The sequence below is a fragment of the Budorcas taxicolor genome, chromosome 5 (assembly GCF_023091745.1).
Source record: "Budorcas taxicolor isolate Tak-1 chromosome 5, Takin1.1, whole genome shotgun sequence".
NCBI classification, from domain to species: Eukaryota; Metazoa; Chordata; class Mammalia; order Artiodactyla; family Bovidae; genus Budorcas; species Budorcas taxicolor.
The window spans coordinates 50,904,284-50,918,476 of record NC_068914.1 but is presented as its reverse complement, the minus strand read 5'-3'; the positions used below and the strand labels follow the sequence as shown (position 1 = coordinate 50,918,476).

Below are 14,193 nucleotides of genomic sequence, written 5' to 3'. Positions count from 1 at the left end.
GCAAGAAAGAAGAGACATGGGGGAATCAGTCTTTCCGGAAACTGATCCGATTTCTTTATTTGGGGGTTTGCTTATATACCTTTTGTTACACATAGGGATGAATACAGAGTCACGCGGGAGTCAGCAGTCCTGACCTTTATCAAAATCAGGTGCTTCACATAAATGTATAAAAAAGGTACATCATCTTCTGGCCATGAGTGAGACCTGCTGACATTTTATGATAACCAAAAAACTTATTTCTTCCAAGGGTGTTTTTTCTTAAACCAGGCACCACCCTCCAAATAAAGTTGTATTCCTATAGGGTGAGGGTGTAGTGAGTTACAATCAAGAAAGGAATTTATTTAACCCAAGGTTAACATGATTAGTCTTAAAGGTTAATACTTATTTCTCCTATATGCTTAAAGGTTAATACTTATTTCTCCTATGTGTTAGTTATATTCATTATAAGGGTAGGGAACATGGAGATTTAGCAGCAAACATCAGCCCAACAAATGAAAATCCTTTCACCAATGCTCCCCTTAAGATCTATTTAGTCTTAAGATATGATAAAGTTACATTCTTACATAGCAAGGACACTGATTTATAACAAAGTACAGTGATCTATTACAAAAGAGAAAATCCATTAACTCAAAAAGTCTAGTATTGCTAACATCAAAAACTACTATATTTCCTTTGCTATATTCCAAATACATTGATTAATATATTCCCAGGTGCCTAAGGATATGGAGGCCTGGCGGCAATCATTGACTCAAGAAGAAGAAAAAGCCCTATGCTAATTAAGACTCTAAAAATACTCCAAAACTCTCTGTGCTGTTGAGAGGTAGTAAACAATCACGTGCCTAGTGGCAGCAGTATGGATAATCCTGTCACACAAGCTAGTCTGTCAGCAGAGAGGTTTGACCTGAAACATCCTTGTCCCACCCAGAGCAGGGAATTAGCAGCAATCATTGACACAACAAATGAAGAACCCTTCACCAATATAATTCCTAACCAACCCAATATACTAATAATTTCTAACTCCCCAAAAGAATTTGCCTTTAGTAAGTCTAAAACATCTTGTGCCTCTCAGATTGGGAGGCTATAAACAATCACATGTGGCCGGACGAACCTGTACAGGCGGGCTAGATAACCTTCAGAGGAGTACGTAAGCTGAAACACTCTTGTCACGCCCAAGAATTTTTATTGCCTTGGAGCTGCACGTTTACTCCTTCTCCGAGAGAAACAGTTATGGGGGAGAGCCCCCCGTAAAGTCAGAGGTGTAGGTGAGAGCATAAAACAGACTCAGGTTTTGAGGTTAGATGCTCGGGAACAGGGGGTTTCCTGAGGCTTGATCACGCCTTTGCGTATGCCAAGCCTCCTTCCTCATGACCTTTGCCATGGGCGGAGTTCCTCACGCTGGCCCCTGGCAAAGGTGGTGTCATCTGCATATCTGAGGTTGTTGATATCTTTTCCCGCGATCCTGATTCCAGCTTGTGCATCTAGCCTAGTGTTTCATGATGTACTCTGCATATAAGTTAAGTAAGCAGGGTGAGAATATACAGTCTTGCCGTACTCCTTTTCCTATTTGGAACCAGTCTGTTGTTCCGTGTCCAGTTCTAACTGTTGCTTCCTGACCTGCATACAGATTTCTCAAGAGGCAGGTCAGGTGGTCTGGTATGCCCATCTCTCTAAGAATTACCCACAGTTTATTGTGATCCACACAGTCAAAGGCTTTGGCATAGTCAGTAAAGCAGAAATAGATGTTTTTCTGGAACTCTCTTTTTCGATGATCCAGCAGATGTTGGCAATTTGATCTCTGGTTCCTCTGCTTTTTCTAAAACCAGCTTGAACATCTGGAAGCTCACAGTTTATGGTTGCTGAAGGCTGGCTTGGAAAATTTTGAGCATTACTTTGCTAGCGTGTGAGATGAGTGCAATTGTGTGGTAGTTTGAACATTATTTGGCATTGCCTTTCTTTGGGATTGGAATGAAAACTGACCTTTTCCAGTCCTGTGGCCACTGCTGAGTTTTCCAAATTTGCTGGCATGCTGAGTGCAGCACTTTCACAGCATCATCTTTTAGGATTTGAAATAGCTCCACTGGAATTCCATCACCTCCACTAGCTTTGTTCATAGTGATGCTTCCTAAGGCCCACTTGACTTCACATTCCAGGATGTCTGGCTCTAGGTGAGTGATCACTCCATCGTGATTATCTGGGTCATGAATATCTTTTTTGTATAGTTTTCTGTGTATTCTTGCCACCTCTTCTTAATATCTTCTGCTTCTGTTAGGTCTATATACCATTTCTGTCCTTTATTGAGCCCATCTTTGCATGAAATGTTCCCTTGGTATCTCTAGTTTTCTTGAAGAGATCTCTAGTCTTTCCCATTCTGTTCTTTTCCTCTATTTCTTTGCACTGATCACTGAGCAAGGCTTTCTTATCTCTCCTTGCTATTCTTTGGAACTCTGCATTCAAATGGGTATATCTTTCCTTTTCTCCTTTGCTTTTCACTTCTCTTCTATTTTAAGGCCTCCTCAGACAGCCATTTTGGCTTCTTACATTTCTTTTTCTTGCGGATGGCCTTGATCCCTGTCCCCTGTACAGTGTCACGAACCTCCATCCATAGTTCATCAAGCACTCTGTCTATCAGATCTATTCCCTTAAATCTATCTCTCACTTCCACTGTATAATTGTAAGGGATTTGATTCAGGTCATACCTGAATAGTCAAGCGGTTTTCCCTACTTTCTTCAATTTAAGTCTGAATTTGGCAATAAGGAGTTCATGATCTGAGCCACAGTCAGCTCCTGGTCTTGTTTTTGTTGACTGTATAGAGCTTCTCCATCTTTTGACTGCAAAGAATATAATCAGATTTCAGTGTTGGTCATCTGGTGATGTCCATGTGTTGAGTCTTCTCTTATGTTGTTGGAAGAAGGGTTTGTTAGGACCAGTGTGTTCTCTTGGCAAAACTCTATTTGCCTTTGCCCTGCTTCATTCTGTACTCCAAGGCCAAATCTGCCTGTTACTCCAGGTGTTTCTTGACTTCCTACTTTTGCATTCCAGTCCTTTTAATGAAAAGGACATCTGTTTGGGGTGTTAGTTCTAAAAGGTCTTGTAGGTCTTCATAGAACCATTCAAGTTCAGTTTCTTCCGCATTATTGGTCAGGGCATAGACTTGGATTACCATAATATTGAATGGTTTGCTTATATAAGCATAGATAATAAAACTCACATGAAAACGTTTTTCTCCCACAAATTATATATTAGTCCCAACTGAGTCAATGTCAACATCACATATGTTGCAAGAAATCATTCCTCTAGTTTTCCTCCCTCATCCTCCAACCCAGTATTTGCTCCCCTCAGTTGCTTGTGGCTAAGAGCAAGTTAGTTTTGTCTTACTGCCAGGAATGGGAGGGCTTATAGGTGTCTCCTGTCCTATCAGTCAGTTCAGTTCAGTTCAGTTGCTCAGTCGTGTCTGACTCTTTGCAACCCCATGAATTGCCGCACGCCAGGCCTTCCTGTCCATCACCAACTCCCAGAGTTCACTCAGACTCACGTCCATCGAGTCAGTGATGCCATCCAGCCATCTCATCCTTGGTCATCCCCCTTCTCCTCCTGCCCCCAATCCCTCCCAGCATCAGAGTCTTTTCCAATGAGTCAACTCTTCGCATGAGGTGGCCAAAGTACTGGAGTTTCAGCTTTAGCATCATTCCCTCCAAAGAAATCCCAGGGCTGATCTCCTTCAGAATGGACTGGTTGGATCTCCTTGCAGTCCAAGGGACTCTCAAGAGTCTTCTCCAACACCACAGTTCAAAACCATCAATCCTTAGGCGCTCAGCTTTCTTCACAGTCCAAGTCTCACATCCATACATGACCACAGGAAAAACCATAGCCTTGACTAGACGGACCTTTGTTGGCAAAGTACTGTCTCTGCTTTTCAACATGCTATCTAGGTTGGTCATAACTTTTCTTCCAAGGAGTAAGCGTCTTTTAATTTCATGGCTGCAGTCACCATCTGCAGTGATTTTGGAGCCCCCAAAAATAAAGTCTGACACTGTTTCTACTGTTTCCCCATCTATTTCCCATGAAGTGATGGGACCAGATGCCATGATCTTCGTTTTCTGACCTGCCTCTTTAGAAACCTATGTGTAGGTCGGGAAGCAACAGTTAGAACTGGACATGGAACAACAGACTGGTTCCAAATAGGAAAAGGAGTGCGTCAAGGTTGTTTATTGTCACCCTGCTTATTTAACTTATATGCAGGGTACATCATGAGAAACGCTGGGCTGGAAGAAGCACAAGCTGAAATCAAGATTGCTGGGAGAAATATCAGTAACCTCAGATATGCAGATGACACCACCCTTATGGCAGAAAATAAAGAGGAACTAAAAAGCCTCTTGATGAAAGTGAAAGAGGAGAGTGAAAAAGTTGGCTTAAAGCTCAACATTCAGAAAACGAAGATCATGGCATCTGGTCCCATCACTGCTATCCTATACATAGGAGTATAGGGTAGGGAAAATAGCCCCTCACTGTTCAACCTCAATGGAACATCTAAAAGGTAATTTTACTGACGTTGACCAAACTCCTATATAGTTGTATAGTATTGGGTTGATAATTCTTTTTAACCTTACAAAATATCCCTTTCTTGTGGAAATAGTGGGTCCCTACCCTGGTGACACGTGACGGTAATTTGTTGAGTATGTTGTATTTGTTGAGTGCTTAGTACTTATGACACACCATGCCAAAAAAAGAAAAAAATCCCACAGCTTTGTAAACACTGTCCACTGCCACCCTCAAAAGGTTTTTTACATATCACCATTTTTTAAGATGAAAAAAGTGGAGACAAAGAATGTCACAGATATGTAAATGGCACAGCAAACCCAGGTAAATCTTAAGCCCATGCTCTTTACCATTTCATCCTTAAAAGAGAGGGGTGTGTGTCTTAACGTACGAAACAGTATGTTCTTTCTGCTTAACAGTATTTTTTTTCTTGCCGTCGGATTGCGTGCAATAATCTTGAGTCATTGTTTTTAAAGCATACTATTGATTACCAATAAGTCCTCACATCTATCACCTCTGCTAAAGAAAAAGAAAATTGCGGTGGCGAGGATTTCATGTTGTTGATACGTAAGCCCAGGAAATGTGGCAAAGCCCCCTCAGAACGCATGAAGCCTACAGCTCGTGACCGTCGCCCGGCCCTCATCTGGCCTGCATCACGAAAGAAAACCGCTGGTGCAGAATGTGGACAGCATATGCACAAGTTCAAGGCAGAGGTTTGGGAACGAATTTTTGACGGCAGTTGGAAACGAACCGAATTCTAGCCGCAGGGCCCAGTCCCTCCATTATCGTGCCGAGCTCCTGGGAAACGGAGGGTTCTGGTGGCAGCTGAGGCCTCCAGGAAAAGAATGAATTCACCTCGGGAGCTGGGGAAGGGCTTTCAGCTTCCTCCAGCTCCAGAGAAGCCCCGACCTTTTTTCTACCTTCACGGACTTTTGGACCGCTAGCCCTACTGGCCGAACCGTGGGGCGGGACGTCAGACCCTCGCCCAACCAAGAAGCCTAGCTGCCAGGCTTCCGGTCTTCTACCCGCCCCTTCCGCTTCCGGCGGTACCCGCGCTCTATTCCTTCCTGGCAATCCTGGTTTTCTGGAAGCGGCGTGCGTAGGCCGCTGGAACCTGAAGGCCTATGGCCGCTGCGGGGTCTGTGACGGTGGCGTTGCATGTGGCGGAAGTGCTAGAAACCATCGTGAGCGGTTGCTTGGGGCCCGAAGGGCGGCAAGTTCTGTGTACCAAGCCCACTGGCGAGGTGCTGCTCAGCCGGGATGGAGGCCGCCTGTTGAAGGCGCTACATTTAGAGCATCCCGTAGCCAGGTACCCGCGACGCACGCTCCAGCCCGTTAGAGCATCCTTTAATTAGGTACTCACGTCCCACACTCCAGATGGACACCTCCCGTCATCCCCCTGGACTTCTTGCCCGTAAGATTTTGCTCTTTGGGAAAACTGACCTTCTCCCTCTCGCCCAGCAGAAAAAGCCCAGCTATTCTGCCAGTAGGAGCTAGAGGTCCTATAGCCTGGAAGATGGTAAAGAGGTCGGGGCTTCTCGGGAGCTGTTTCTGGAGAAAACTGACGTTGGATGAGACCAGTGTACTCTCAGAGTTAGAGCACTGTCCTAGGGAACATTCCACAACTGAAAAGAGCATTTCGCCTTTCCTTCCAGCTCGACCCAACCCTAGAATCTTGAAATAGCACAAAGGTGGTTCTATTGTTTTTCCCTTTTAAATAACAGAAACCATTCAGCCTATATTTAAGTAAATTTTAAAAGGGAAAAAACTAAGTACATTAAGGAGATAGTATTCTCATTTTATAAATGTAAAAACATGCTTTCAACTTGATTCAGATGTGGAAAGGCAGCCCTCTGAAAATCTGAGTTGCTTTCTTTTTTTCTTGTGCAGGGTGATGGTGGCCTGTGTTTCCAGTCATCTAAGAAAAACAGGAGATGGTGCTAAAACATTTATTATCTTTCTTTGCCATTTACTCAGAGGACTTCGTGAGATCACAGGCAAGGAAAAGGATTTTTTCCCTTTTGAAAATACTCAAACCTGTGGAAGGCATTGGAAAAATTGCTGTCAGTGGAAATTTATTTCCCAAGCTCTTCTAACATTTCAGACACAAATACTAGACTATGTTATGGACCATTACTTAAGTAGACACTTCTTGTCCATCTTTTCTTCAGGCACTAAAGAAAGAACATTGTGTAGGGGCTCTTTAGAGATGCTCTTAGGGGCATACTTTTGTGGAAGAGTGGGAAGAAATAATCACAACTTGATATCTCAGTTGATGTGTGACTATGTTTTCAAGTGTACAGCTTGTGAAAGTAGCTTTGAAGAAGTACTTGAGATAGTGGATGACTGTTTTGTTGAGTTGAAAGTTGGTGTCACCGGCCTTCCTGTTTCCGATTCCAGGATCATAGCTGGGCTTGTGCTTCAGAGAGACTTTTCTGTGTACTGTCCAGCAGATGGTGACATAAGAATAGTGATAGTAACAGAAACCATTCAGCCTCTTTTTTCAATTTCTGGATCAGAGGTTATTCTAAATTCAGAAGCACAGTTTCAGACATCTCAGTTTTGGATTACAGAAAGAACAAAAGCAATAGTGAAACATTTACAGAATCAGAATGTAAAGTTACTCCTATCTACTGTGAAGCAACCAGACTTAGTAATTTATTTTGCAGGACTGAATGACATATCTGTGGTGGAGTGTTTATCATCTGAAGAACTTTCTCTTATCCAGAGAGTCATTGGTCTTGTTCCCTTTGTACTACCAGAGGCCTCTTCTCAGTATGAACTCTCTCACACTGCTTTGGTGAAATTCTGTAAACCCCTTATCCTCAGATCCAAAAGGTATGTTCATCTTGGCTTGATGAGCACCTGTTCATTTACACCGCATTGTATAGTTCTTTGTGGACCGGTGCAGGGTCTTGTTGAACAACATGAGGATGCTTTACATGGAGCATTTAAAATGCTCCGGCAGGTATTTAAAGACCTTGATTTAAATTATGTGACACAAACCAGTGACCAAAGTTGTACATCAGGTCCTCGTATATATAAGAATAGTAGAGAAAGTAATGAGTTACCAAAAATAGTTAACAGCTCAATACAAAGGTTGTATCAGGACACTGTTGTAAAGAACGAAGGTGAACTGGCAAAAACTCAAACGAATTTAAGAGTATGTTCAAATTTGATAGTTCCAAGCGTCAAATTAGAGAAAAATGTATTGTGTTCAACACCAAAAGTGGCAGTAACAGATTCATACCAGACAGATGAAACATTGAGATGTTCATCCCCAAACAAAGGGAGGATAATGGATGACCATGAACCATTTATTGAGAATAATTCTGCTAACTCAAAAACAGAAAATACTAGAAAAGAAATTTCTTACAAAAATTTACAGGTTACAAAACTTGCTAGAAAGGACAGCATTTTACCACTGAGATATAAGTCACTGGAGATGTGTACTTCCCAAAGTTACTATTTCTCATCTATACCAGCTGGTTCTGTTTTGCCTGTGGGTGGTAATTTTGAGATCTTATTGCATTACTATCTTCTCAACTATGCCAAAAAATGCCAGCAATCAGAACAAACCATGGTTAGTAGCATAATAGCTAATGCACTTTTAGGCGTTCCCAAAATCTTGTATAAGTCTAAGAAAGGAAATTACAGCTTTCCACAAGTATATGTAAGCGCTCTCCGGGCACTGCAAACCAATCAACCCATGATAAGCAACCAGACAGGTTTGGAATCAGTTGCTGGTAAATACCAGTTACTAACTTCAGTTCTTCAGTGCTTGACAAACATTTTGACTGTTGACTTAGTAATCAATATTAAGAGACAGCCTCAGGAAGTTTATGATCAAGATTCAGAAGAGGAACTATAAAATTGGAAGCTTTTTATTAACCAGAGTTTTAATCCAACTCAAGCCATAAAACAAGGCAGGCATGTGACCACTGATTTTCAAGTTAATTCAACCTAGTTAGGAAAACAGAACTTTAAAGTCTTTAGAAGTATATGAGGCCACCAGACATTCAGATATGAATATTCCAGACTGCATTCATTATGGAACAGTTCTGAGGAGGAAGCCTGGATGAGTGAAGCCAAGATCTGAGTAAGTGGATCTTTTTCCCCCCTCAGTGTCCCTGTGTCTCAGCTCTTGAGGTAGTCTGTGGTTTGGGGGAAAGGTGTTTTCTCATAGCTTCCTTTTACTTTTCTGTATCTTTTTTTCACTCTTCCCTTCTTCCTTGCCTTTCTATAGTTAGTTAATAGAATAATCTCAGATTTGGATGAAGTCTCCAAATGCCATCCTACTTTAGTTCATAAAATATTATTTGCTTTATTGAAAATAATTTATTTTCCGTACTCATAATTTCTGTAGCAAAAGTCTCATTATTTTTTCTCAAACAGTATATAAGTAAAATTATTTTTTACTTTAATTGTCCCCTTATTTAGAGCCTGGATAGATTTTTTTCACCATTCATGCACTATTGAATATGTTACCATAAATAGGGTTTTGTGGATTGTATTTATTTTCATTTCTTTAGTTGAAATAATTCCCAAAAGAATATGAAAATCACACTATCATTTTCTCCTGTTCTCTAAGAGATTGCAAGATAGTTCATATATCTATTGGGTTTTCTTGTATTTGATGCATAGCCATAGTTCAGTAGTAACAAATAATTTGAGGGTTACAGTTGGCTCTTTGATCTGTGGGTTGTACATCGATGGATTCAACCAACTGTGGATTGAAAATATTCAGGAAAAAAATTTACAGAAATTTCCCAAAAGCATAGTTTTAATTTGCCAGGTGCACTAGCAACTATTGACATAGTATTTACATTGTATTAGGTATTATAAGTAATCTAGAGATGATTTAAAGTACAAAGACTATGTGCATAGCTTATATGCAAATGCTGTGCCATTTTTTATAAGAGACTTCAACATCCACAGATTTTAGTGTCTGCTGTGGGGTGGGGCTGGGGGTGTGTTCTAGAACCAATCCCCCTTGGATACCGAGAGACTGCTATATTTATGTCTAATATGAATTTTTTAATGTTTATATTTTAAAGGTTTATAAATGCAAATAATATTGTGATTCTAGCTGTGAATAAGGGCAGTAATCTACTTTCGGTATTTCTCTGTAACACCCCAGACAGTACTATGTTCATACTGAGTATTCAGAAGGGCTTGTTGAATAAAACTGTTTTCTTTAATCTGTTCTAACTATGTGTTTCCTGTTTACTAATTCAACAAATTCTTATTGAGTGCTTGCTATGTGCCAGATGCTGAATATACTGTAGTAAACAAATAGATATGGTTCCTACCTTCAGGCACTTTTCCTTAAAGGTTAATGTGTAGTGGAGAGTGACAGCAGTTGGACTGAAATTAAATTTAGGAAAACCAGTTTTTAAAATTTCATTACAGTTAAACTTGAAAAAGCAACAACTGACAATATATTAAAAGACTGTAATGTCCCATGCTCAGTTGGGCAGCACACAGACTAAAATGTGAGCAGTAACGTTAGCAGGACCCTTGCACAAGGATGACACACAAAAAAATAATGTTCCATCATTGCAAATCTTTTATATCAAATAAAATTTTATTTTTATAAGGTTTATGTTATATGAAAGTGAAAGTGTTAGTTGCTCAGTTGTGTCTGACTCTTTGAGACCCCATGGATTGTAGCCTGCCAGGCTCCTCTGCCCATGGAATTCTCCAGGCAAGAATAATGGAGTAAGTAGCTGTTCCCTTCTCCAGGGGATCTTCCTGACCCAGGGATCAAACCAGGTCTGCATTGCAGGAAGATTCTTTACCATCTTAGCCTACAGTTTGAGCCAAGCCACTCTGGACCTCTTATGTCATATGTGATAACACTGTTTCACTTCTGTGATTATGGAGAGAATATATTATTTCTCTTTCTTATACTAAATCCATAGATATATAGATGTACTGTAAAATTATTGTATCATTTTTTTCATTCACTTTTTAAAATTGCCTGTCAGGTCTCTTGATAACTTTGCTTTATTTTGCTGCTGTTGTTTTAAATACTTCTCCATCAGTGAAGGCATTCAAAGACATGCATGCCCATGCCTTTCATTTGGTAGGCGTTTATAGCTATAAATAGTCACTGGTCCAGGAGCCCCTTTGTAAGCTGGGAGTGTTTGTGTTTGGTACCTAATCTAATATCTTCCACATAGTAGTAGCCAATTAGTATCTGTTAGGGCGCTCTGGTCCTCATAGATGAGGTCCTAATTATTTCTATCAAATTTTCATGGAAAAGAATCTATTTGCAGGGGGAAAAAGCAGAAAATGTAGAATAGGTCTATACAAAGCAATCTTTTTTCTTTTCATTAAAAACATCCTAAAAAATGGTGATAAAGCTTTCATGGGTCATCCTTGTCCTTTGCAGAATAACACTAGGGAGTTCACATTACTAGGTTAGATAAAAGAGCATTTCAAAAAATGTGGTTACATTATACTTAAACCCACTTCCACAAAGGGTTTGAGGTGACCTGCAACAAAAATAGATAAAGTAAAATCTGAATAAAAATTAAAGAAGACCAAAGAAAATGTAAAGATGATTAAAATCAAGCCCATGTTCCTGTTTTTATTGCTGCATGATGAATATTTTTATTCATTCAAAAATTTTATTCAAATTTTACTTCATTTGAATCACTGTATCATTACCTCTCACGGTTCTGAGAGCTGCCTGGATTTAGCTGGACAAGTTTCACTGTATTCTGTTGGTTCAGGCAGCCATAAAGGTCAGCTGAAATTCAAGGGGAGGGAACACAGGCCCCACCACTCAATGGGAAGTGTCGATGTCCCCTTATAGGAAGAGAATGTGTCATGAGATATGTTGAGGCAGCTATCTTTGGAAAACAGAATCTGCTATACCATGGGAGAAAAAAGCTGCTCAACTGAGGTTTTTATTATTGTTTTCTGTAGTTATATGTCAGTCTACCTTCCACAAACACATTTTCCCCAATAACTTTTATGAACCCCTTATTTTTTCTCATTGGGCCAGCACAATCCATTTTTATTCCCAAAACAATAGGCATTAAATAGTTGAACATCCTTCAATTGCTTTAGCCAAAGAGTTGTTTAACCATGTTACACTGGAAGTGTCATGATATCCATGTTTTAGACTAAAACGGACAGGGAAGAGTTCACTTTGAGCCTGAACTTTTATCAGAAATTACTCATTCCCTTCCAAAAGGAATAGAATATGTTTTTCCCATCATCACGGCAAAGCAGGGAAAAGAAAAATTCTAGTTTTAGGGGGAGTGGGGCTAGGATGGAGCTTTGTAAATAGCAAGAGATTGGTAGCAACCCTCCTGGCTCAGATGGTAAAGAATCTGCCTGCAATACAGGAGACCCAGGTTTGATATCTGGGTCGGGAAAATACCTTGAAGAAAGGAATGGCTACCCACTCCAGTATTCTTGCCTGGAGAATTCCATGGGCAAAGGAGCCAGGCAGGCTAGTCTATGGTGTTGCAAAGAGTTGGACACAACTGAGTGACTAAGCACACATACAAATCTAGATGGATCCACAAACTAAATAGATTGGGGACAGTGACAAACATGCCTAGGGAAGAGGTGATTTCTCAGTATATACCTTAATGGCATTTTCATTTTGAGCCATTTGAATGCTACTTATTGACATGAAATAAAATTTTAAAAAATAAATTTAGAGCACACACATATAGAATACCCCTTAAATAGCTAAAATAAGGTTCCTGACCTAAGGAAATGCAAGATCATGATGGAAGAAGGATGTGAGATACACACTAATGGATCAGTGCTTTTACAGCAAAAAAAAAAAAAAGATACAGTCAAAGAAGGGAATATTCTCTTAGCCATAACTAAGAGCAGTTAGTTAGCGGTTAGTTAGTTAGGTAGTGGTTTTCACAATAATTCTGGAAACATTCTTCCTCAGGAGGTTACTCTGAGCCAAAGAAGTACCAGCAAGTAGCGTGGCATTCATTTCCTCAGAGAATTTCCAGTCCTGTGTCTGGCTCCTTAGGTAGACTCACCATCAGATTTTGTCAGGCTGCCGAGAATGGCTCTGTCTTAGGGACTGAATCTAACCACACTTGTGAGTGTGACCAATTTATTTACAATAAGAACTGTCACGAGATCACTCCCAGTCCATCTGACCAGTCGGACCTATATGTGGGAAGTCAAGTAATAATCAGGTGGTTGCTCAGTAAGCGTGGAATGAGAACAAGAGAAATCAACTTAACCGAATGAGCCCCCTCCCAGCCAGTTACGCTTCAGTTCCCCAGTGCTCAGTCGTGGCCTTCTTCACCTACACTTGCTTTCTGTGGGTTTCTATTTAGTTCTGTAACTTACGTACCACCACATGCCGATGAGTCCCAACTTTGTATTTCCAGCCAACCTCTTCTCTCACCTGCCAACTCATTTATCCATGTCCCAACCCAGTCTCCACGTGGATGCTTACCCTTAACGTGTCCAAAACAGGATGACTGTTTCACGTTCTCTAAACCTGGTTCTTCCTCTGCTGTCCCATCGCAGTTAGTGGCATCACCAATCTCCCAGTCAATCAGAGCAAAAACCTGGAGCCGTTTTGACTCCAGTCTTACCTTCACGTCCTGTAGCCAACCAGCAAATCCCACTGCTCCACAAATGAAGTAGATCTCAAATCTGCCCATTTCTCAGGATTGCCTCTCCAGCCCCCAGTCACTTCCTCTCACCTGCCATAGCTTCCTAATGGTCTTGCTTCTAGACCTTGCATTTTATCCTGGACTGATTTCCCTACCCCCAACGTTTTATGTAAAAAATTTTAACTCCACAAAAAAAGTTGAGAAAAGAGCACAACACCCACAAACCCTACATTGAAATTCACCAATTACCATTTAACCCTTTGTTCATGCGTGAGTGTGCACACACACACACACTTTACTGAACCATCTGAAAGCAAGTTGTTTCCCTAAATACCTCAGTATGTATTTCTCATGAACAGGGGCTTTTTCTACATGACTAAATGATTCTTTTTAAAATGCAAATCCTGTCATGTCATCCCTCTGCTCAGTCTTCCAAAGATTTTTCCTTCACACAGAATGAAATCCAAATTTTTCATAGTCTACAAGGCTGTGCATGTTCTATCTCCTGCTTATCCTTAAATATTACCCCCTACCACTCTCCCTCCAGCTTTCTCCCACCAGTTACACTATCAGTCAGGACAAGTTATGCCATACTGAGGTAACAACTCCAGATCTCAAGAGGCTTGACACAATGCATATTAATGTCCTCACATAGCTATTAAAGGTCAGCTAGGAGCTCTGACCCCACATAATTTTCTTCTTCACTCCTAGATCAGGGCTGATGGAGCAGTTGCTGTCTTTACCAGTCGTCATGCCAGAGAGAGAGAGAAGAGATCTAAAGGGTCTTTCAGTGGCTGTGTTCAGAAGTGGCACATGGCATTTCTGCTCATGACTCACTGTCCAGAATTAGTCACACGGTGCTAACCCATGCACAGAAGAACCAGGTGGTTCCATCCCACCTTGAGCTTGGAAGAGGAGAGAAGTCTTGGCAGACAGCACTAATGAGCACCCAAACCAATGTTCCTTCCGTCCCTTGAACACACAAGTCGTCTCACCCTGTTTTCCATTTGCTGTTCTGTCTGCAGAAAACTCTTTCCCTCT

The 14,193-nt window shown here is 40.9% G+C and overlaps 1 protein-coding gene across 1 annotated transcript; it reads left to right on the top strand.

Annotated features, from left to right (window-relative positions):
* Nucleotides 1-5,661: 5,661 nt before the first annotated feature.
* BBS10 (Bardet-Biedl syndrome 10) lies at nucleotides 5,662-8,452 on the top strand. The gene is made up of 2 exons (XM_052641000.1): nucleotides 5,662-5,846; nucleotides 6,428-8,452. The coding sequence occupies exons 1-2, from the start codon at nucleotides 5,662-5,664 to the stop codon at nucleotides 8,406-8,408; spliced, it is 2,166 nt and encodes a 721-aa protein (XP_052496960.1). The 3' UTR covers nucleotides 8,409-8,452.
* Nucleotides 8,453-14,193: the final 5,741 nt, after the last annotated feature.